Consider the following 25801-nt stretch of genomic DNA (forward strand, 5'->3'; position numbering starts at 1 on the left):
AAGGATAGTGAGTTTGTGGAACTCGCTGCCTGAAGTCGTGGTTGAATCAGATAGTGTAGATGTATTCAAGAGGAAGCTGGACCTTCACATGAGAGAGAGGGGAATAAGGAATGGGTGTGGGAGGGAGTAAGGAATGGGTGAATACTTGTGTGGAGTATAAACACCGGCACGGACTGGTTGATGAGTGGCCTGTTTCTGTGCTGCATATTCTTTGTAACCAATGTGAAAAAAAATTGTGACCAATTTTCCTTTGGATGGAACAATAAAGGTCCCTCTTCAGGCGAACGTCAAATGTCCTGCAGCTCTGTTGGAACTTGAGGGATTTGAACCCACAACCTTCTGACTCTGAGGCGAAAGTGCTACCGTCATAACCAGCCTGACAAATATTAACACAGTGAAGCGTGTTTCGACTTATAATTCGGTATAAAAATACAAATTCTGCTTTTCTGTACTCCCTGCAGGCATGCTGTCAATATACAGGATATTGCACCATCTATATTTCAAAGGTTTTTAATTGACAGTGATTTTAACTGTTTTAGCTGTGAGAGTAACCGCACACCCAGTGATAAATCCCTCCTAATCCTAAACCGTTCTCAAGGCCTGTGATGCTACAAATTGAGTCCTTCAGATTTGTGCTCAATCAACACAAAACGTATGCTTTTAATGCCTGTTGATTGACTGATTGCAAATCACTGTGTCGTCACGGGATTCTTCATAGCTTGGTCTGGCAATCCAGCCAACACGGTCTGAGTAAATATTATATAGGAATATACCGAAGAATTTGCTAGGTGCAAGGTCAATCCAGTTCACCTTCCACCATCCTGACAGTCGCAGGCACATGTTGTGTCCCAAACTACATACTGCATCCCGAGATAAAATACCAAATTACATTTGTGTGGTGCCTTTCATGTTGGGAGGACGTCCCGAGGTGCAGGACAGTCAGGGATTTGGATCCGAGTTGGGGGGAAGAGGGTTGGAATCAGGGAGAGTGGAGACAGGAAGGGTAGTGGTAGGAGAGTGGGGGAAAGCTCGGTCAAAGAGGAGGGTCTTGAGACGTGCCTTGGAGAAGGCAATGGAGGGAACGAGATGAAGGAGATGTGGGATGGAGTTCCAAAGGGAGAAGACTTAGAGGCTGAAGGTGGGGCGGGCCAGGTGGGGGATGTGGAGCAGGCCAGAGCATGCTGAGCGGAGAGAAGAGGAGAGGAGAGATTGAAATGGGGTTAGCAGGTCATGAGATATTATTTCCTAACAGAAATCTACTTCATTTGCTCTTGAAAGAATCAACACTCTCTGTTTCCATCGTCTCCCTAGGGAGCCTGCTCCATACGTTTACTGCTCCCTCACACAAGTCGTGTTTCTGCACTGTATATTTTGACTGTATATTTTGTGGGTGAACCGGGGCAACTAATTGAGCACAGCAGTGTCCCACACACAGTCATGGATTGAGTGACCAAATTATTATTATTTTTTGAAGGAATTATTAGCCCTGGAAAAGCGATCCAACAATTGACTAACAACTGAATTCCTACTTACAGAGGCGCGTGGAGTAAGGAAACGTGCCCAGTGTTTTGCCCTGCTGGGAATTGAACCCAGGTCTCTCGCTTGCAAGGCGAGTGCTCTAACCACAAATCTGCAGGACTCCAGCATGAAGTCTCTCTCCCTACCAATGTCACAATCTCACTAGATAATTACTCGCAAGTCAGGCTCCGGGAGTGACGGACAGCACAGGAGTTTAATATTGTATAACCTGCTATATCGTTTTTCTTCTGATGTCTGCACTAAGGGTCCAAAGTTTCACTTATTTTGGCTCATTATTTTGTTTCACCTTCACCTCCTAGTGGCTAATCTACAACATGCCTTGCGTTGACAGCCATCCCTAAAGCAGATCATCTCTGCACAACTGCAGTCTGTGCTACCAGCTGGAGTTTGCTTAACAACACAGTTTGAATGATTTACCAACAATAATAATAATCCTTGCATCTGAGATAGCGCCTTATCACGGCATTGAGACATCTCAAAGCGCTTCACTGGACATACTGTAAAGTGAATTGACTGTGTATTTTGTAGGCAAAATGAGGTAGCCAATTGCCACAGTATTAATAATAATAATAATAATCCTTGCATTTGATATAGCGCTTTTCACGTCTTCTAGACGTCCCAAAGCGCTTCACAGAATATACTGTAAAGTGAATTGACTGTATGTTTGTGGGCGAATTATTATTGTATATTATCCCCAAAACAGTTGTGGATTGAGTGAACAATTTTTTTTTAAAAAAGGGATTATTACCCCCGGAAAGCAATCCGTTAATTGGCTAAGGACTGGGTTCCTAATTATTGCTCAGTGAACAGAGGAGTGTGGAGTGTGGAAACTTGCTGAAGGTTTCACCCTGCCCTGGCATGGAACCCGGGACATTCAGACAATGCACAGATGTGTTGACTGTAATTAGCCAACTGGGACTTGTCAACCTTGAAAGGAATCATCTCAGAGGGGACCTAATGGATGGGATAAAATTTTAAATGGGGCTGAGGAAGTTAAACCCAGAACAATACTTTCAGATAAGCCAATTGGAGCATAAGAGTGAAGAGCAAACGTCAGACAGTCATCAGAGTAATAATAATAATAATCCTTGTATTTGATATAGTGCCTTATCATATCATTGACATGTCTCAAAGCGCTTCAGAATATACTGTAAAATGTAGTGACTGTGTATTTTGTGGGTGAAATGTGGAAACCAATTTCACACAGCAGTGTCCCACAAATAGTTGTGGATTGATTGACCGCATTTTCTTGAGACTAACCATACCCGCCAATCGACTAACAACCGGGTGCTAGGTAAACACAGTAAGGAAGCTTGCCTAAGGTTTCACCCTGCCCGGGAAAAGGTTTTACGTAGTGACTGTGCATTTATTGAGAAAGTAGCAGCAATTGTGTACACAGAAAGATCCCACAAACAGTAATAAAGCGAATGACCTATTTGGACCACATATGCTCAATGCTGACACTCCAATGCAGTGCTGTAGGTGAGTAGCTTTGTCAGAGTTGCCGTCCTTCTGATGAGACATTAGGGTTAGGGTTAGGGTCCTGTCTGTGCCTATTCAGGTGGATGTTAAAGATCTTGGAAAAGAGAATGGAGTTTCTCTCTCCCAATGTCCCAGCTAATAATCCTCAAAATAAAATTGGTCGCTCACTCCATGGCTGTTTGTGGGACATTGCTGTATGCAAATTGGCTGCTGTGATTAGCCACAAAATTCACACTTTACAGTAAAATCCTCTGAAGCACTTTGAGAAGTTTCACAAACAAAAGATGCAGATCTTACTTTCATAGAATCATAGAATTATACAGTACCAAAGGAACCATTTGGTCCATTGTGTCTGTGCCGGCTCTCTGAAAAGAGCTATGCAAATCATTCCCACTCCCCCGCTCTCTCCCCATAGCCCTGCAAACCTGTTCTCCCCAAATAATTATCTAAAAGCTTAAAAGCTGTTATCGAATCAGCTTCCACCACTCTTTCAGGCAATGCATTCCAGATCCCAACAACTCGCTGTAGAGAAAAAATTCTCCTCACCTTCTCTGTTTCTTTTAACAACTATTTTAAATCGGTGTCCTCGGGTTACCCACCCACCCGCCAGAGGAAATAGTTTCTCCTTGTTCACCCTATCGAATCCCCTCATAATTTTGAAAACATCTATTAAGTCTCCTCTTAACCTTCTGTGCTCCAAGGAGAATAATCCCGGCTTCTCCGGCCTCTCCTGATAACTGAAGTCCCTCATTCCTGGTACCATCCTGGGAAATCTCCTTTGTACCCTCTCCAATGCCTTGACATTGATCCTAAAGTGTGGGGCCCAGAACTGAACACAGTCTCTCGCTGAGGCCTAACCAGTGTTTTATATAAAGGTAATTATAACTTCCTGACTATTGTATTCTATGCCCTATTTATAAAACCTAATATCCTTTATGCTTTTTTAACAGCTTTATCTCCCTGTCCTGCCACCTCCAAAGATTTACTTCCATGAACCTCCAGGTCTCTCTGTTCCTTCACCTCCTTTAAGATTGTACCATCAGCTTATATTGCCTCTCCTCAATTAAACTTAATCTGCCACGTGTCTGCCCGTTTTACCAGTCTGTCTATGGCCATTTGCAGTCTGCTACTATCCTCCTCACTGTTTACTGCTTTTCCTAGCTTAGTATCATTGCAAACTTGGAAATTGTACTCCCTAAACCCAAGTCATTTATATAGATCAAAAACAGCAGTGGCCCCAATACTGACCCCCGGGGGACACCACTGTACATTTACCTCCAGTCAGAAAAACAACTGGTCAGCACTGCTCTCTGCTTTCTGTATCCCCGCCAGTCCTGTATCCGCTGCCACTGTCCCTTTAATATTGTGGGCTTCTATTTTGCTTACAAGTCTCATATGTGGCATTTTATCAAATGCCTTTTGAAAATCCATGTCAACTACATCAACTGCACTACCTTCATCCACCCTCTCCGTTACTTCATCAAAAAACTTTATCAGGTTTGTTAGACGTGATTTGCCTTTAACAAATCCATGTTGGCTGTCCTTTATTAAACCATATTTTTCTAAGTGAAAATTTTAAGTTTTCCCGGATTATAGCCTCTAGAAGTTTCCCCACTACCAATGTTAGGCTGACTGGCCTATAGTTCCCGGGTGTATCCTTCTGCCCCTTTTTGTACAGGGGAGTAACACTTGCAACCCTCCAGTCCTCTGGCACCAGCCCGGTGTCCAAGGAAGATTGAAAGATTGTGGCCAGAGCCTCTGTTATTTCCACCCTTATTTCCCTCAGTAATCTAGGATGGATCCCACCCAGACCGGGTGACTTATCTACCTCCACAAGAAGATTTCCTCTTTGATCCCTAATTGGATCCACCCTACCAGAACCTTTTATTCTTTATATGCTTATAAAATACCTTAAGGTTCCCTTTTATGTTCCCCACTAATCTTTTCTCATACAATCTCTTTGCCCCTCGTATTTCCTTTTTCAATTCTCCTCTGTACTTCCTATATTAGTGGATTGCTTTTTGCGGGTAATATTCCTTCAAAAAAAAGCAGTCTCTCAATCCACGATTGCTTTTAGGAAATGCAATGATTATCATCATTATATTATATATTGTGACACACTCACGTACAAATACACACACACACCAGAATTCCCATCACAGCCGTATGTATATGTGTGTGTTTGTGCGTGTGTGTGTAGTTGTGGTTATGGTCACGTGTGTGGTTGTGTGTGTGTATACATGTGTGGTTATTTGTGTGCATACAGGTATGTGCAGTGAAGAATAGAAATTAGTCTGACACTGCTGCACTGGTTTTAAGAGCTTGACTGATGAAGTCGAACTGCCTCAAGAGTAAATTAAAATAAATACGAATTACAGAAGGAAGATTAGACTCTTCAAATTTCAAATTGCCCGCAGCTGAAAATCCCTGCAGATTGAATGTGTTTCATGTGATTGGCATTAAACATTAAAGTCAAGAGTGTTTCAGTCTTGCATCAACATTACCTTCTCCTGCTTCCCTCTATTTTTCAGTCTTTGGCTTCACTGCATCTGGTCTCCTGCTCGTACCTCACCCATAAACATTGACTAGTGACTGTCCTCCTTAGCGAGGAGGTAAGTAGAGTCTTCTGAGCTGACCTGATGTGATTGATGTCCAAATGTCGGATTCAAGTCAGCCCTCGTGACGGTCTCTAGTCTGGTTCCTGACCAAAGTGTGTCCACAATTCTCCAGGGCACAGCCCGCCTGATCACAGCCAGCCTGGCTCATCAGTTGAAATAAAGGAACCATTGAATCTGAACAGTGTTGTGGATTGACGAATAACACATGATACCAGAAGTAAAAATGGAACCTGGGAGTCAAATGGATTACGAGACTGAATAAGGATTGAAAGAGCAAAATGCAGAGAGAAGCAGAATTGAATGCTGTACCGAGGTTGGAAGTTTACAGCAGAATTGGCAACGGTTTGAAAGAGATTTTAAAATTTTCAGATTGGCATCAAATAGAACGAAACTGTCACAGAGATAGTAGTGTCTGTGATCTTTTTTTTGAGTGTGGCAGGCAAGGAAGCAAGGGAATATTTTGCAAGCCTAGAGAGAGAGAGAGAGGTGGACATGCCATTGGAGGAGATGATGACTATTATAATGGAAAGATGCTGTGGGAAAAATAATGTAATAATTAACTGATTTAAGTTGGAATAAGAAAACAGGGAACCACAGAATCATTCAATCAGTGCTGTGTGGTACTGCGATCCCTAAGTAAAAGGTGCAATTATGGAACATTAAGAGAGGAAATGCTATGGGATCAGATTATAGTTGGCATAAAAAATAATAGATTATGAGGAAAGCTTTTGAAAAAATGGGGATTTGATGTTAGAATCAACAATGGAGATCATAAGGATTGAAGAGGTGACAAAAATAAATATGAGAGACATGGAGAGTGACACAGAAATGGAAATGGATGAACTCGCCAACAGACAAAGTTGGAATGATACAGATGAAGAGTATGGAGTGCAGAGAACATACAGGCCGAGAGGGAGGCCAAACAGAATGGACACGTGTGGCAAATGTGGGTTAGAACACCCTATAAGGACATGTCCCGCAGAAGGAAACAAATACAATAAATGCAAAAAGATATGGGCATTATGCAAGATTATGCAGGAATAGACAACAAGAAACTGTGGAGAGATATAGCAGATGTAACGCACAGGAGAAAAGTCAAACAGAAAGAAGAGAGTACCAGAGGGCAAATGATGCAAAGAGAACTAGAATTGGACAAATTAGATCAAGGGAATATGAGAGGAGAGACAGCTCGGATATAGAATCCAGGCAAAGTGAACAAGAGGAGTATGACATTGAAGCAGTGGAACTGGATAAAGAGAGTACCCACAAAAGAACAAGGGAAACATGAGTGGATGGTATATTTATGCTTAAAAAAGTAAGAAAAGTTATTCAGTGCAAATTAGATACAGGAGCACAGGCCAGTGTAATGTCATGGGAGGAATCTATAAAATTGGGATCACCAAATAAGCAGAAAATAGGGAAGGGGAAAGGTAAAGTAATGGCTTATATAAAAAAGCAGAAATTAAAACACTGGCAGAGTAGAGATCGAAGTGATCTACAAAGAGAGACAATAGAGAATAAAATTCTACATTGTAAAAATAAAAGCTGATCCTTTATTAGGACTGGAAGATAATAATACAAATGGAAATGTTAAAAAGAATTGGGAAAGTGAAAATAGAGGACAGTGAACCAAGGGAGATGGAAGAAATAATAGGAAAATATAAACAGTTGTTTGGAAAGAGAGGATTCATGAAAGGAGATTACGCATGAAGGTTGCAAGAGACAATCCTAACAGTAATTCAGCCATTGAGGAGAGTACCAGAGACAATGAAAAAAAGATTGAAAGAAGAATTAGACCAAATGGAAAGGCATGAAATAATAAAAAAAAGTGAACAAACCTATTGAGCGGGTGAGTGCAGTGGAAATCATAGGGAAACCAGACAAATTATTGAGGAGATGTTTAGATCCACAACAGTTAAACAGGGCTATAAAAAGGGAACATTGTGCTGTACCCACTTCAGAAGATGTGTATGCTTTACTGCATGGAACAAGTTACTTCTTGATATTAGATTACTCCTCAGGGTATTGGCAAGTCAAATCATCAAAGGATAGTATGTATTTGACACCATATGGGAAGTATTCCAAAGAATGTCATTTGGCATCAAGTCAGCACAAGAGATGGTTTCAGAAAAAATTGTCACACATATAAGAAGAAATACCAGGGGTGATCAATTATATTGACATCATTTTGTTATATGGTAAAACAGGGAAAGAACACGATGAAAGATTGGAGAAGGTATTTAAAAAATGTTTGGAAGAAAATATAAAGGTAAACAAAGAAAAATGAAGGATAGGAGTAATGGAAATAAAATACTTAGGACATATAATAACTCAAGAAGGGTTAAAAATTGATCCGAATAGGGCAATAGCAATCACAAAAAAGCCCACACTGATAGATAAAAAAGAGTGAAAAGGCTCATGGGAATGGTGAATTAGGCGGCAGGATTTATTCCAAAAGCAACTGAAATAATGGAGACAATAAGGGAACTTATTAAAGAACATAGAGAGTTCATGTGGGAAAAAGAACAGAAAAAAACAAGTCCAGCAAATAAAAGAGGCTTTTACAAAAGCTCCAATATTAAAATTTTATGATGTACACGAGGCAGCTAAAAGATCTGCAGATGCATGTAAAACAAGGTTAGAAGCAACACTAACTCAAGAAGAAAAGACAATAGCATATGCATCAAGAGCTCCATCAGAGACAGAACATCCACGAAGCAATGGGATAGTGGAAAGAACAGTGCAGACAATAAAGAAAATGTGGAAGAAAGCCAAGGAATCAAAGGAAGATAAACATTTGGCATTACTAGCCTACAGAACTACACCGATAGTTGACCAGGGACAGTCACCGGCACAGATCTTGATGTCCAGATGATTAAGAGATGGGTTAATACGGGAGGAAACAAAATTGAGACCACGGGTACAGAGAGAAAGAAATTGGAAGAAACATGGGCAAGAGCCACAGAAGGAAAGAACTTTCAAAAAAGGAGAAGCTGTGTGATTTCAGAGATAAAAACAGAAGGATGCATCAAAGGAAAGATTTGGGGGAAAGATAAGAACCCCAGTTCACATTGGGTAAAAGATGGAAAAGGAAAGATATTTAGACGAACATCGTGAGAGACCAAACAAAGAAAAATAAAGAAAATACAGGAGGAAAAAGGAAAAGCAGAAGGAAGATCGAGGAGTGGCAGAAACAGTAAGAACCACCAGAGAGGCAGAGAAATAAAAAGACTACAAAGAATGATAGAACAAGATAGAAAAAAAGAAGACATTAAAGGAAGGAAGATGTTGCATGTTCCTTGAATTGGCAATTGGACATTGACCAACGAGAAGCAAGCAGGAAGCATACAAGGATTCTGGGCAAGGGACTGGGCACTAAAGTGCTGAAGAGAGTTGAAGTGTACGGTTGAAATAAAGGAGCTATTGAATCTGAACTGTGTTGTGGATTGACAAATAATACACACCAAATAGCAAGAGGATCCGGGTTCAATTCCCATGCGGGGCTAAACCTTAGGGTTAGGGTTTTTTCCTTTCCCCACACGCCTCTGTTTACCAGCAGTAAGTAGGAACCCAGCTGTTAGTCAATTGGCAGATCACTTCCCGGGAGTAATAAGCCCTCCAAAAAATTTATTAATTTGGTCACTCAATCCACGACTGTTTGTGGGACACTACTGCGCGCAATTGGCTGCTGTGTTTCACCCCCAAAATACACAGTCAATCCACTTTACAATATATTCTGTAATATGTTCTATATCAAATTATGAGACGTCTCAATGGCATGATAAGATGCTGTATTAAATGTATTATTGTTATTAAATGGATTATTACTATAATACTCTCCAGAATTAGGTAGGCAAGGTACATCCTTCTGGGGAGAGAGAGAGTGTGAGAGAGAGAGAGCACATTCCATTCCAGACACGGGCAAATTTCTACGTGTTTGGCATACATGTGTAGAACTCTCAGTCCAGTTTGACTAATTCTGAAAAGAGGTGATGAGTTTCTATGTGTGTCAGACACCCAGGTGACCAGAAATAAACAACAGTAAAATTATCCTTTATCGACCGGTAAAGTCCTTGCTGCTGCAATGATTTGAATTCACAGCGCAGCGCGACACAGACTTGGATCAGTCATTATAAGCCAATAGAGGTTATGTTGAAATAAAGCCTAATTGCTTCTCTTTGTACAGAGCCTTTGGAGCCTGACTGACTGGGTGGGCACTGCAGTCGGTCATTGTATGGCCTCCACTAACATCTTATAATGTGTCAGCTTGGCTCAGTTGGTAGCACGCTCGCCTCCGAGTCGACTGAGGAATCTAAAAGAGAATTTAGGAGGAACTACTTCACACAAAGGGTAGTGAGATTGTGCAACTCGCTGATGAAACAGGCTGTCAAGACACTTATCCATGCATTAATCACATCCGGGCTTGACTTTGCGAACTCCCTGCTTGTCGTCCTTCCCAACTCTTCCCTCCACAAGCTGCAGATCATGCACGAGGCTCCATGACCCCCATCACCCTCGACCGGCTCAACAGACTCCCCATTTCCCAGAGATAGAGTTTGAAATTCTTGGCCTCGCCTTCAAAGCTCTCCAGGCCTTGTCCCTTCCTACCTCTATGACATATCAACCTGTCCGCTACCTCTGCTTAGTGGGCTCTGGCCTGCTCCACTTCCTGGTAGGGCCTTCAGGCTTTTTGTCCCCACCTTTTGTAACTCCGTCCCTCAGTCCCTTTGCCTCGCTCCCACCCTTCCTCCTTCAAGGCCTGTCTCAAGACCCTACTCTTTGACCGTGCCTTCAGTCACCCTCCTACCTCTATCCTCCCTGCCCTACACCCCTCCTGATCCCAACCCTCTGCTCGGGTCCAAATCCCTGATTGTTCAGCACCTTGGGACATCCTCCGAAGTGAAAGGTGCCACACAAATGTAATTTGTTGTTGTTGAATCAGATCGTGTAGAAGTATTCAAGAAGAATCTAGATCTTCACATGAGGGAGCGGGCAATAGGGTGTGGGATGGAGTAAGGAATGGGTGAGGACTCATGTGGAATATAAACAGTGGCACAGACTGGTTGGGCCGAGTGGCCTGTTTCTGTGCTGTAAAGTCCATGCAAATGTAAAATGAAAATACTTACTGTTATTTTATTTCACATAAAGTTATATAGAATCTGCAGCCCTGAAACAGGCTCTACCAATCAGTATTGATATTTACAACAACAACAGCTTGCATTTATACAGCGCTTTTCACATGGGGGAGTGTCTTGGAGCACTTAACAATGACAGAACCTGATGCTGAGCCAGAGAGAGCGGGAGAGAAAGGTGACCGTATTTATGTTCCAAATGAGCCCTTGTGACGATAAACTATATCAACCGCAACCATAGGTATTTACAGCACGTTCAGCCCTTCATATCTGTGCTGGCTCTTTTAAAGAGCAATCCTCTCAGTCCCATTTACCTGCCCTCCCAACACCCCATACCCTTGTAGTTAACTTTTATTTAGATATCTATCTAGTTCTCTTTGGAAAGCTAATATTGATCCTGCCTTAACCACCACCCCTGGCAGGACATTCCATATCCTAATCACTCCATGCGTGACAATATTTCTTCTAATCTTGCCATTTGTACATTTGCTAACTATTTTAAATTGACGCCCTCAAGTCACTGACTCGCCGATGAGTGGAAATAATTTCTCCCTATTGACTCTGTCAAAACCCATCAATCATTTTAAGGACTTCAATCAGGTCACCCCTCAACCTTTTTTTCTCCGAGCAATAAAAAAAAGTCCCAGTTCCTTCAGTCTCTGCTGGTAGATTATATTATCATTTTCAGCATGAACACAAAACAAAAAAAAGCCCAAAGGACGATGGTGCCATGTTTTCTCATTTGGGAAAATAAGGAATGAGGCAGTTAACATTCAACACAGCAAATAGCTAATTGTCTGTGAGCCAGCTCGTCTGTAATTATAGAGATACAGTAATCTGGTAATAAAAGTTTTCCTGTGGCGTACAGCACATCAGCAGATGGTTAAGACTCCAGCTGTTCCTCCAACGCACTCCCTCACAGTCCCACGAGCCTTTACTCTCACCAACCTACGCCTATTTGGTGTCAGTCTGGCTCAGTTGGTGGCACTCTCACCTCTTAAGGGAGAAGGTTCAATTAGTAATAACCAATCTTGCATTTGATAAACCACGTTTCACAACAGCAGGATGTCTCAAAATAGTGTCCCATAAATAGTCATGAAGAGGTTTACTGATCTAATTTGGCAAATTGTTGCCCGGGATACTGGGAGAGCGAAACTCTCCTCTATTTTCAAATATCGCGAAGGATCTTTGAAGTCCACCTGAAAAGGTACAGATGGGAACTTGGTTTAACATCTAATTCAAGGATTCAAAATACACAGTTACTGTACTTTACAGTAAAACCCTTCAAGCACTTTGAGGTGTCTGAAGGATATGATAAGGCCCTGCATCAAATGGAAAATTTATTATTATTAGGAAGCCTCATAGTGCTTTAACGGAATATACTATAAAATGTAGTGACTGTGCATTTTGTGGGTGAATGCGGCTGCCAATTGCATATAGCAGTGTCCCATAAACAGTCATGAGGTTGAACCACAAATTTTATCGGGGGTGGGGAATTTAGGCCAGGAAGAAAGAATTGGCACAGAATTATGGAAAATTATTAATTGGGAAACCGTTTTTCTTTTTAAGCAAATTCGGGCAAAACGGCTTCCAGCTTAAGAGCGAATAATATTAATAATAATAATCCTTGCATTTGATACAGCGCCTTATCACGTCGTCAAGACATCTCGAAGTGGGTGAAACGCGGTAGCCAATTGCACACAACAGTGTCCCACAAACAGTCGTGGATTGAGTGAACAATTTCTTGTGGGGAGGATTTTTTTTGAAGGGATTATTACTTATGGAAAGTAATCCCCAAATCAACTAATAACCAGGTTCTTACTTACTGTGTGTGGAGTAAAGAAACTTGCCTAAGGTTTCACAATACCCAGGAATTGAACCTGGGTCCTCTCGTTTGCGAGGCGAGTGGTCTAACCACTAAGCTACAAGACTCCACAATTGAATTGAAGAGTTCTTCTCCGCAAACCTGGGCCACCTGGAGTTTAAGACGAGATAGTCTTTACAGGCTGAGACAAAGTGGCATTTCAAGCCTTAAGGGCACTGTATTGTAAGGAAGACTTATCGCGTTCGGGATTAAAAGTTGGTAGTTTGTACCTATCTTTTTATATCAAGGCAATTTAATAGCAGTGTTTTATGTACAGTGACCAGAGGCCAGGATGTCTCCAAGCCTGGCGGCAATCAATTTACAAGCCTCTGAAATCTCTTTCTAAGAGAAAGCTGGCTCTTAACTTTTGCCATTAGGACAGAAAGTAATGAATTAATCACGTTTAACTCATGGAACCATCTCTCTGCTCACACTCAAACAAAGATAAAGCTTTCTACAACATAATGGGGGTGTTGGTTGGTCACTTAACCTAGACCTGAAATTGTATTGAACAGGAAGCTAGCCTTTCACATTAGGGAGAGAGGAATAGAAGGGTGTGGGAGGGAGTAAGTAATGGGTGAAGACTAGTGTGGAGTATAAGCACTAGTTGGAACAAGTGTCCTGTTTCCATGCTGTAAACGTAAAATGCAAGGATTTACGTATTTTATTTCACATAGAATTCATTATATAGAATCTACAGCACTGAACAAACTGAATCAATCAGTGCTGATACTTGGATTCCAAATGCTCTTTGAGACATTCTGACAATATGATAAAACACTATTTAATAATAATAATCCTTGCATTCGATATAGCGCCTTATCACATCTCCAACACATCTTAAAGTGGTTCAAAGAAAAGACTGTAAAGTGAATTGACTGTATGTTTTGTGGGCAAAATTCAGCAGCCTATTGCGGATGGCAGTGTCCCACAAACAGTCGTGGATTAATTGACAAAATGATTATTATTATTTTTTTTGGACCATATCTCCACGGCTTTGTATTTTTACCTCCCAGACCTGCCCTTGATTGCTTGCAATGGAGAGCATAACCCCATCCAGAGATCCGAAATCCACCTTTTATTGCTCTCCCCACTGCTTCCTCTGCTTCCTCATAAAGATTAGACCCCTTTGCGCTCTTTGGAAATAATAATAACAATAATAATAATAATAATCCTTGCATTTGATATAACGATTTTCACGTATTCTCAATGTCTCAAAGCGCTTCACAGAATATGCTGTAAAGTGAATTGAATGCATATTTGTGGGCAAAACGCGGCAGCCAATTGCACACAGCAGTGTCCCACAGACAGTCGTGGATTGAAAACGACCAATTTATTATTGTTTGGTTTTGGAGGGATTATTATTAGGCGTGTAGAGTAAGGAAACTTGCCCAAGGTTTCGCCCTGCCTTGTGTGGTGTACATCCACAGATAGGAAGAGACATCAAAGGACCATGTTGTAAGGAGGCACATGGTTAAGATACTTGCCTTGATATTACTTCCTGCCCAGGAAATGAAGTTAAGAACAACTATCTTTACTGTGCTCCTACCTTACAATCTGGTTTACAACTTTAGAACTACAGCACCTGCCATTCCCAGCACATATGCTTCTGCACCTCAACTTATAGCCACTCCAATTCTTCTTTTGCACATGTCAACAGTCTACTTTGAGCGAAAAATGATTCCCATAGACACACATACAGAGAATCCTGAGTGAGCACAAGTGACGAATGTACGAGAGACAGTGTAAGAGTGTGAGTGGATGAGGTAACAGATAAAAGAAAGGACAAAAGAATGTTCATGAGAGAGAAGAGTGAATTACATACTAGAAGATGTAAGAGAAACAGAAAGAGTGAAAGGGAAGGAGGACTGAGGAGAGGAAAAGTGAGAGTGACTCAATCTCTCTGATTGGTGTTCATCACACTCTATAATGTGCTGTGACACATTACTGTATATAAAGGATTCTATATAAATCCAAGTTGTTCAGGTGGGAAGCAACAAGTGAGTGTTACAGAGAATGCTACAAAGACTGACGAGAAAGACTGACGAGATGTCTCAGAAAGGGTCTTGTAAATCCACATCAACATTTTAAGATGCCCCAAGACAGTGAAATAAGAGAACATGGGTAAAATTTGCAAAGTCAATTTTAGGAACTGATACCAGGAAGTTGTTCTTTACCCAACAATAACAACGTGCATTTATATAACGCCGCTCCTACAAGTTAGCGTCCCAGAGCGCTTGACTGTGGTTTGAAGGAGAGGGCCTAGTGGAGGGATAGAGGAAGATTGTTCAAGAGTTTCGGGGCGTAGTGGCTGAAAGCGCATGTGGAACAGAGGGCACGAGGGACATGCAAGAGGCCAGAGCCAGTCAAGGCGAGGCAGTGGGTAGTACATTGGGGAGTAAGCAAGTCGAAGAGGTCGTATGAGGTGCTGTATTAAATGCAAGGATTATATTATTATTATTAATATTATTATTACTATTATTATTATTTGGCAACGCATACCTAACATGCATTGCTCAAGACAGCTCTGCATCACCGAAGCAAGAAATCAAGGTCAAGTTCCACTCTCCAAGGGTTTGTGTTATGCATAAGAAGATAAGAGGAACATAAGAATTGCTAGACAAAACAAGACTGAGGTCCATCCAGTTCACTTTCCACCATCCTGGCAGTCGCTTGACATGTGGTGTTCCAAACTAAATGTTGTATCCCCGAGTTATTATTTCCTAACAGAAATCTCTCTAATTTGTTCTTGAAAGAATAGACCCTGTCTCGTCCCACCATCTCGCCAGGAGCCTGTTCCATACGTTTGCCACTCCGCTCACTGAAGTAGTGTTTCCGCAGATTTGTTCTGTATTTCAATCTCAGGCCATGTCCTCTGGTCCTACTGTTCAGCACAAGGTAAAACAGCTTTAATGTACAAGGTCTACATTACCTAGTCCCTTTAGAATCTTAAAGACCGCAATCATATTGCCCCTCAACCCTCTCTTTGCCAGCGTGAACATGCCCAGTTTACCTAATCACTCCTTCTAGTCCAGTCCAGCCATTCCCTGAATCATTTTGGTTGCCGTCCTCTCAATCACTGCAATTTCCTTTTTGTATTGTGGTGACGAGCACTGAACACAGTATTCCAAGTGCGGTCTCACACCAGTGATTTATAAGGTGACATTTCTCCTGCCTTTGAAACCAGCCCCATTTGATAAAAGACAGGCAGAATAAGGGTCTGTCTCAAAATGGGCGATCTCGCGATTTATTTCTGGGTAAAATGATTTCCAGATGGAATTGGAAAGGTGGAGAGGAATTATCTCCCACTGATAACCACAGAAAGCTAATTGAATCCTAGTGGAGCGCAGTGAAAAGCTCTTTATCAAGAACATCATTCAAACTCCTACTCCTGTTATATTGAACATCACATTATGTGGAGTGAAGTCCTGTAGCATATTGATTAGTGCACTGACGAAACCTTAGGCAAGTTTCCTTAGCCCACACACCTCTGCTTACCGACGAGTAAGTGGGAACCCTTTTGTGAGTTGATTAGTGGATTGCTTTCCAGGGGTGATAATCCCACCCCGCCAAAAAATATGGTCACTTAATCCAACAGGGAATAATAATAATAATCCTTGCAGTTGACATAATGCCAATCATATTATTGAGACGTCTCAAAACACTGCTTGGAATACACTGTAAAGTGAATTGACTGTATATTTTGTGGGCAAAAGAAAAAGGGGCATTCAACTCATGGCTCTTTGTAATAAGAAAAATAATTCTTATGTTTGCTGTAGGGTCTTTCACCACTCTGTTTACCTAAATCCGGAAAATATAATAATAATAATCCTTGCATTTGATATAGCGCTTTTCACGTCGGGAGGACGTCCCAAAGCGCTTCACAGAACACACTGTAAAGTGAATTGACTGTATATTTGTGGGCGAACGCAGCAGCCAATTGCGCACAGCAATGTCCCACAAACAGTCGTAGATTGAAAATGACTAATTTATTATTGTTTTTGGTTTTGGAGGATTATTATTAGGCTCTGTGTGGAGTAAGGAAACTTGCCCAAGGTTTAGCCCTCTGCCTGGAATTGAACTCAGGTCTCTCACTTGCAAAGCGAGTGCTCTAACCACTGAGCTACAGGACTCCACTTTCCACTTATTCTAGAAAATTATTATTATTATTATTGTGGGTAGCACTGTGAGTTTAGGGCCCGGCCTCTTTGGTTAAGTTCATCCAGAACTCTGCAGCCCGTGTCCTCTCCCGCACCAGGCTCCGTGACCCTATCACCCCCATCCTCGCCCGACTACTGGCTTCCCATCACACAGAGGATACAGTTCAAGATCCTGGTCCTCACCTTCAAAGCCCTCCATGGTCTTGCTCCCCCCTACCTCTGCGACCTCCTAACCCCCTACCAATCTATCCATTCGCTTTGCTCAGCGGGCTCTCGCCTGCTTCACGATCCCCGCCTCGCCTATTGGCAGGCGGGCCTTCTGCCACTCTGCCCCCACCTTCTGGAGCTCCATTCCACAGTCCTCCACCTCGCCACCTCCCTTGCCTCCTTTAACACCAGTCTTAAGACCCTCCTCTTTAACCGTGCCTTCAGTCACCCTCCTTCCCCCCCTGCCCTCAACCCTCCCCAGTCCCGACCCCCAGCTTGGATCCTAAATACTGACTGTCCAGCACCTTGGGACATCCTCCCGACGTGAAAGGGGCTATACAAATATAATTTTGTTGTTGTTGTTAGCTTTCGGTATTTGGAAGACCAGCCTTACTTTTCCTTCTCCTTGAATCACAAGATAATGTGGCATCAGATAATTACGTTTCTGAGACATCTGAAAGAGCTTCACAGATTATACTCTAAAATGGGGCATCAGATAATCACGTCTCTGAGACGTCTGAAAGAGCTTCACAGATTATACTGTAAAATGGAGTGACTGTGTATTTGTGGGACTCAACCCAGAGGATGCAGGCATCATAGCCCAAGTGAGTGGGCACATCACACCCACCCTCGCTCGCCTCCACTGGCTCCCCATCCCCCAGAGGATTGATTTCAAGATCCTCATCCTCACCTATAAGGCCATCCACGGCCTTGCTCCCTCCTACCTCTCTGACCTACTATCCCCCTACCTACCTTCCCGTACCCTCCGTTCCTCCGGCTCCGGTCTGCTCCACGTCCCCCGCCCCAATCGCCCTACCATTGGTGGTCGGGCCTTCAGCCTCTCAGCCCCTAGGCTCTGGAACTCTATCCCCCAGTGCCTTCCCCGCTTCCTCCCTCTCCTCCTTCAAGGCCGGTCTCAAAACCTTTCTCTTTGACCGAGCCTTCAGCTCCCCTCTCGACTCTCTCCCCCCTCCTCGCTCCCTCCCTTCCCTCCCCTCACCCTGACCATTTCCCCCTCCTCGCTCCCTCCCTTCCCTCCCCTCACCCTGACCATTTCCCCCTGCTCGGGTCCTGACCCAACTGTGCAGCGCCTTGGGACGTCCTCCTGACGTGAAAGGCGCTTTATAAATGGAATCTTGTTGTTGTTGTTGTTGTTGAGTGGACAACAGCAGTGGAACATTAACATTGAATTATTGGCCATTACTTTTCAATTTGGTTTGCAAAGCAATTGAAATCAATGCTGGATTAAAATCCATTCCCATTCCAATTTGTGACTTGACGTTAACTGCAGCTCGGACAGAATTACAGGCTTCAATTACCCTAATTAACGGCCGTGCCTTTACGGTTAGCTCCTGTTTACTGCTCCCCAGTCACTCACTTTGATTTGTCTAAATAACTAAACCTTCACAGTTTTATCGATGGTTTTCTTCGAAGCAGGTTGGTTTTCTGCACTACTGGTTTTCCGTACGGATGCAGCTTCCAAATTAAGGCTGAGGTTAAGAACGTTCCTGAAATCCTCCATGGGTGGGAGGTGGGGGGAGGTCAGCAGGGTCTCTTTGGAGTTAAGAACATAAGAAGCTAATTTGCTGGGCGAAAGAAGACCGCAATACTGCAGGCCACTGCTGATGACAGCCCAGCCCAGCCCAGCCTGGGTCATCAGCAGAGCAATCATCTGTGATGTTAGTGACTCTTCCTGTTAAGTCAAAAGGAGGAGAAACAAAAGACTATTTATAACCAACAAACTATCATTTTCTCATGGAAAAATGGTCTGCCGCTGGAGAGAGCTGTGTTGCATTTGTTTTTATAAAGGAACTATCTTACAAAAGACATTAGGTGAAAGGTCCCCCAATTAACGGTATAAATAGAGATCGATTCGAAAGAAGGAGAGAAAGAAGAAAGAAATTGGAACTTGGGAGTCGTGAACCACATTCCAGCTTCTAAAGAAGGAAGGTCAAGACTATGATTTAAACAACACTAAATTTACAATAATACCTGGATACATTTGGGTGATATCGAACTGGGAACCATACAATAATACTTGGATACCTTTGATGGATTTATATTTGGATTAAAAAGGACACATTAAAATGGACATTAAATTAGACATTGCTCATCTATCTCTTCCCGTAGCATTGGGTTTGATCAATTTAAATCGTTGTGAACTACAGTATGCATTGCTATGTAAGCATAATTGAATGTATTCTTTCAATTACTTGTTAACTGATTAATTGTATAACATTTGTGTCAGTCCTTGCTTCACCGCAGGGCGACAAAAAATAAATTAACCCTTTACAAGGGCATTAGAATATCTGCCAAAATCAAATAAACTGCTGGAACTGGCTCAATGGGCTGAATGGCCTCCTCCAATCTAGGCTCAGACCCCCAATACATTGTTGAGGTCTGCATCATTATCGGAGGTACCGTTCTTTGGATGAGATATTAAACATGAGATCTTATCAGCCTGTTCAGGTAGACGTTAAAGATCCAAAGCAGTGTTTGAAAAGAGAAGGGAGTTTCTTGAGATGAACTGGCTAACAATCTCCCAGAGGCTGCTTGTGGCACATTAATGTGCGAAAAAGTAGCTGCTGTGTTCACCTAGAAAATACCCGCAAGGCTCACTTAATCTGGTTTCAGTATGAACGCAGCCGATGAAACCAGGGTCTCGAGATTCTTTTGGGGTTTTAAGCAGGAGGTGTCAGAAACGTTACCACCATAAACAGTGGGTGGCTTGGTCTGGGCTCAGCCCATCCCAAATCACTCCAATGCCCGCCTTTGGCCCTTGGAGCGTGCGTGGGCAGGAGGGAGAGGCGGCCACCTTTGATGATGGCTCAGAGCCTGGGTGGAGAGGAGGGAAGGGGATGCGTCCATCTCTGATGCTGGCGAGCTTCCGCCTGTCTTAGAGGGGACCCACCACATAAAATATTAACACCTGTCGCTTTGGTTACTTCTGGGATAACGTAATTATTATTATTATTTTGTCCTAAAATTTAAGCATTGTTTGAAAACCCTTTCGAATTGTGGCTCAGTTTATGAAGTCAAACCACAGATTTCCAGGCAAATAATATTAATAATTCTTGCTTTTCATATAGCGCCTTATCATGTGGTTGAGATGTCTCAAAGCGCTTCACAGAATATACAGTAGAGTGAATTGACTGTATATTTAGTGGGCGACACATGGCAACCAATTGCACACAACTGTGACCTACAAATAGTCGTGGGCTGAGTGAGCAAATTTTTTTTTTTGAAGAGATTATTACCTCCAGAAAGCGATCCACCAATCGACTAACAACCAGTTCCTACTTACTGTTGGGTAAACAGAGATGTGTGGAGTAAGGAAACTTGCTTAAGGTTTTGCGCTGCCCAGGAATCGAACCAGGGTCCTCTCGCTTGCGAGGCGAGCGCGTTAAACAATACTCCACAAAAAGTAAAATAAATCTCGCAGGCTGAGGCGAGGTGCAATTTCAGGCTCGCCTCCCAGGCAATTGTAAGCGTGAATTCCGATTCAATAAAGATATCAATTTGTGCCTCAGGGGACGAGTTAACGGATACTTCATTGCTAACCATGGTCTGATGTCTCTGTGTCACTTTTGGCTGCAATCACTGCAGAGTTGATTTAGTTATACAAAGACTCAAAGGCTAAATGATGTGGGAAGCACAATGTGTTCATACAATCCTGTTATCTCCTGTTTTTTTTTCTTCCAATGAATTTTTGGACCAGTGCACAGGGGACACCTCCCCCTGTCCACTGGTTTTGTTCCCACCCCGTTAAAAAACGTCCGGCATCACTCCTATCCTTATAAAACCCTCCCTGGACCCATCACAGCTCTCAAACTGCTGCCCCATCTCCAACCTCCCTTTCCTCTCCAAGGTCCTGGAACGAGTTATTGCTTCCCAGCTTCGCTCCTTCCTCTCCCACCACTCCTTTCACGAACTGCTCCAATTGGGTTTCGGTTACAGCACAGAAACTGCCCTGGTCAAAGTGACAAATGACATTCTGTCCATCTGCAACCAGGGCTCCTTCTGCCTCCTCGTCCTCTTTGACCTCTCTGCTGCCTTCGATACTTGACCACTCTATCCTCATCCACCGCCTCTCCTCTCACCTCAACCTTCACGGCTCTGTCCTTGACTGGTTCAGATCGTACCTCTCACACCACCTCCACTTCATCTCCACAAAAGGTTTCTTCTCTAGCCCCCGCACTGACTCGCACAACGTTCCTCAGGGCTCTGTCCTTGGTCCCCTCCTCTTTAATATCTATATGCTCCCTCTTAGTGACATCGTCCGCAGACATGGGATCAACTTCCACAAGATTGAGGTGAAGTCCTGTATCTCAGTGGTTAGAGCACTCGCCTTGCAAGTGAGAGACCTGAGTTCAATTCCCGGCAGGGCGAAACCTTGGGCAAGTTTCCTTACTCCACACACCTGATAATAATTCCTCCAAAACCAAAAACAATAATAAATTGGTCATTTTCAATCCACGACTGTCTGTGGGACGCTGCTGTGCGCAATTGGCTGCTGCGTTTCGCCCACAAATATACAGTCAATTCACTTTACAGTCTCTTCTGTGAAGAGCTTTGAGACGTCTAAAAGACGTGAAAAGCACTATATCAAATGCAAGGATTATTATTATTATTATTACATAATAACACCCAACTGTACCTCTCTGCCTCCAACCTTGACTCCTGGACCACGATAATTATCCATGGAAAGCAATCCACCAATCGATTAATAATCGGGTTCTTACGGCTACTACTTACAGCTAGGTAACTCACCCACTCACCCACCCACCCACCCATACACACACACACAACCTCTGGACCTCTAAATACAGTTACACACTTGTACTGAATACAATGAAGCACTTCTAAACACAATTATCATCATTCTTCCACATGTTTCAGTTGTCAGTCAGTGGACTGTGAAAAAAACATAAAGGGGGTAACAGGACTTTGTGGACACCCTGTAGATATTCCAGATATAGTTTATTTAGTATGACACATTTGGAGGCCATTCAGTCCACTGATCCAATGAACTTAGTTCATCCAGGCTCAAGTCCCAGTGCTGTGCAGGGGTTGGGTGGGGGAAAGGAAGTACTGCATTGTTGGAGCTGACGTCCTTCAGAGGTCCCGTCTGCCTATTCAGGTGGATGTGAAAGATTGGAAACAAACAAGGGAGTTTCTCTCTCCTGATGTCGTGGCCGACAATCCCCCAAATAAAATTGATCATTCACGTCACAGCTGTTTGTGGAACATTGCTGTACAAATTCACATTCATAGCAAAATCCTATGCTGCGTTTGGAGATGTATGGATGACGTAATACGGCTTTATATTAAATGTAAGGATTATTCTGTTTCCTTTCGGATCAAAGAAAATGAGAAAGTTCTGGCTGAATGGATTGTGACTGGGTTTTGAGAAACGGTGTGCATCTGATTCATTCTCACTCTCTACGAAGTGTTCAATTAATCTGCGACCTTGATCTGGGAGCCTGCCCGGCTCATGATGAAGTTTCAAGTTGCATTCATTTTCCATTATTCTCCATACAGCTTCCAATTGAATATTGCTTGCTGTGTGGTGTTTGATAAATGCTCCAGTGCATTGCAATGGGTGTCAAATGAGAGCTGGGAGATGGATTGTCCCTCATTAAAGTCAAGCCACTATCCATCCCATTGCAAAAGAAGCGTCAGGGAAATAGAGTCTGTGGGGGTGGGGGAGGGAGGCATTGGATAATGATGATCCTCACATTTGCTATACTTCCTTATCATGTCGTTGAGACGTCAAAAAGCGCCTCACAGAATATACTGTAGAGTGAATTGACTGTACAACAACAACAACAACAACAACAAGATTCCATTTATAGAGCGCCTTTCACGTCAGGAGGACGTCCCAAGGCGCTGCACAGTTGGGTCATGACCCGAGCAGGGGGGAAATGGTCAGGGTGAGGGGAGGGAAGGGAGGGAGAGAGAGGGGGGAAATGGTCAGGGTGAGGGGAGGGAAGGGAGGGAGCGAGGAGGAGGAAGAGAGTCGAGAGGGGAGCTGAAGGCACGGTCAAAGAGAAAGGTTTTGAGACCGGCCTTGAAGGAGGAAAGGGAGGAAGCGGCGAAGGCACTGGGGGATGGAGTTCCAGAGCCTGGGGGCTGAGAGGCTGAAGGCCCGACCACCGATGGTAGGGCGGTTGGGGCGGGGGACGTGGAGCAGACCGGAGCCAGAGGAACGGAGGGTACGGGCAGGTAGGTAGGGGGATAGTAGGTCGAGAGAGGTAGGAGGGAGCAAGGCCGTGAATGGCCTTGTAGGTGAGGATGAGGATCTTGAAATCAATCCTCTGGGGGATGGGGAGCCAGTGGAGGCGAGCGAGGGTGGGAGTGATGTGGTCCCGAAGCCTGGTGCGGGACAGTACACGAGCTGCAGAGTTCTGAATGACCTGCAGCTTGTGGAGGGAGGTGGCGGGAAGGCCGGCGAGGAGAGAGTTCCCATAGTCCAGCCTTGAGGTGACAAAGGCGTGAACCAGGGTTTCAGCGGCGTGAGGGGTGAGGTAGTGCCGTAATCTGGCGATATTCCGGAGGTGATGGAAGGCGGTGCCAGTTGTGGTGCGGATGTGAGGGAGAAAGGACAGCTCAGGGTCGAACAAAACGCCGAGGTTCCTGACTGGCTTTGAGAGGTGGAGAGTGCAGCCTTGGATGCTGATGGTGTCAGCGCCTGAGGTGCGGAGGCGCTGACGTGAGCCAATCAGGAGGGCCTCGGTTTTTCGCACGTTGAGCTGAAGAAAGTTGTCTCTCGTCCAGGACTCGATGTCGGACAGGCAGCTGTCAGGACATCGGTGGTCGTGGAGTTGAGAGTAGAGGAGGAAAGGTAGAGTTGGGTGTCATCCGCATACATGTGGAAGTTAACCCCATGTTTGCGGATGATGTCACCAAGGGGGAGCATATAGAGGGTGAAGAGGAGGGGACCGAGGACAGAGCCCTGAGGGACACCACATGAGACAGTACGGGGGGTGGAGGAGAAGCCATTCGTTGAGACGAAGTGAAGACGGTGGGAAAGGTAAGAGCTAAACCATTCAAGGACAGTGCCTTGAATTCCGGAAAGTTTTAGGCGCAGGTTGGCAAGTACATTTGTGGATGAAAGACGGCAGCCAATTGCGCCCAGCAGCGTCCCACAAACAGTCATGGATTGAGTGACCACTTTATCATTGTTTTTTTTTTCTTGAGGGATTATTATCAGGTGTGCGGAGTAAGGAAACTTGCCCAAGGTTTTGCCCTGCTTGGAATCGAACCCAAGTCTCTCACTTGTGAGGCGAGTGCTCTAACCACTGAGCTACAGGACTCCACAGGATATGAAGAAAGTGGGGTGGGGAAAGGGGTTTAATTGGTTAATTGGAGTTGAGCCATGGTCTAATAGATTGGCAGAACAGGCTTGAGGGGCTGAATGGATCACTCCTGTTTCCCATGTTCCTATTTCAAATCGAAGGATTATTATTATTGTTGTTATATTATAATTATCTTGCCTGCAAAACCCACAGTCACAGCAGTTTACAGTGAAATCCTGTGAAATGCTTTGCGATGTGCTCTGAGGTGAAAGGTGCTGTACAAAACACATAAATTATTATTTGTACATCGACCTCAGTTGGTCCTCTCGGACATTTTCTGCAATTTCCTTTATGAGACAATCATCTCCGTAGAGCTGACAGAAGTGACCGTGGAGATTCAGAACAAATCGAAGCCAGATCTCTTAAATTAGTTATAACATTGCAAGAAATTCATTTGGAACTGACATATAATTCTCCTCACGTTGACAGTCTCAGTCTCGGAATCATTGTTCACTTTGCTCTTTATTTTGAATTTTTCCCAGCTAAAAATCTATCTCTCTGACTGCTACCTCTTTCCCCACTTGCGCCTCCTCCCTTGGTTGGCAACTTAATCCCCGTCTCTGTTTAGTGCTCCAAGGCATTCGCCTATGTGATGGGCGTTATCCTGTGTATAAATGCAAGTTAGAATGTCTCAATGCTGTCAATTGCCATTGACTGGTGATTTCAACATCCTTACACTCGGCTTCAAACACCTTCGTGCCCTGGTGTAAGGGTTAATTTAAATTCGTGGTCCTGCGGTGAAGTAAGGACTGACACAAATTTTCTACAAAAATATAGGTGTATATTCATTTAGGTTAGTAATAGTTAGAAGTAATTAAAAGAATACATCACAATAATGCTTATGTATCGAGGCTCAGTTCACAATTTAAGTTTATCCAACCAAATGCTGCAGAAGCAATGTCTAATTTATTGTCCATATTAATCCCAGTTCGATATTACCCAAAAGTATCCAGGTATCATGGCACGTCCAATTCAATCCCTCTCCATCTTCAATACTTGCTTCTGATCTTTCACCTATTGTCTTTTGCAAGATGTTTCCTTCGTAAAAACCAATGCAACACAGCTCTCTCCAGCTGCAGACCATTTTTTTCCATGAGAAAATATCTGAAAAGGAACGAAAACAGTTTGTTGTTTCTAAACAGTCTTTTGTTTCTCCTCCTTGAGCAAGGATCTTCTTCGAAGCTTGTCACAACCAGCTCCCCTTATGTGAGATTGATCACGTGTTTCTTCAAGTATATATAAACATCGCAAATATAATTTGAGATATTACTTAACACATTAATTACAGAATCCTACACTGGCACCTCCTTACCTCTCCAACCATCTTACTCCCCAACCCACCACCCGCTGCCTCTGCTCAACTGACTCTGGCCTCCTGCATGTCCCTCGGTGTCAGACTCCACCACTGTCAAGCGCTCTGGGACGCTACTCTGTGTGAGGG

The 25801-nt window shown here is 43.5% G+C and overlaps 1 protein-coding gene across 1 annotated transcript in view; it reads right to left on the bottom strand.

Annotated features, from left to right (window-relative positions):
* Window positions 1–18524, bottom strand: part of txlnba (taxilin beta a) — a 156296-nt gene extending 137772 nt beyond the window's left edge. The window contains 1 exon segment of the mRNA XM_042332729.1: window positions 18405–18524. Coding sequence (XP_042188663.1) covers window positions 18405–18524 — 120 coding nt within the window.
* Between the last annotated feature and the right edge of the window lie 7277 nt (window positions 18525–25801).

The sequence above is a fragment of the Callorhinchus milii genome, unplaced genomic scaffold (genome assembly GCF_018977255.1).
Source record: "Callorhinchus milii isolate IMCB2004 unplaced genomic scaffold, IMCB_Cmil_1.0 Scaffold3, whole genome shotgun sequence".
NCBI classification, from domain to species: domain Eukaryota; kingdom Metazoa; phylum Chordata; class Chondrichthyes; order Chimaeriformes; family Callorhinchidae; genus Callorhinchus; species Callorhinchus milii.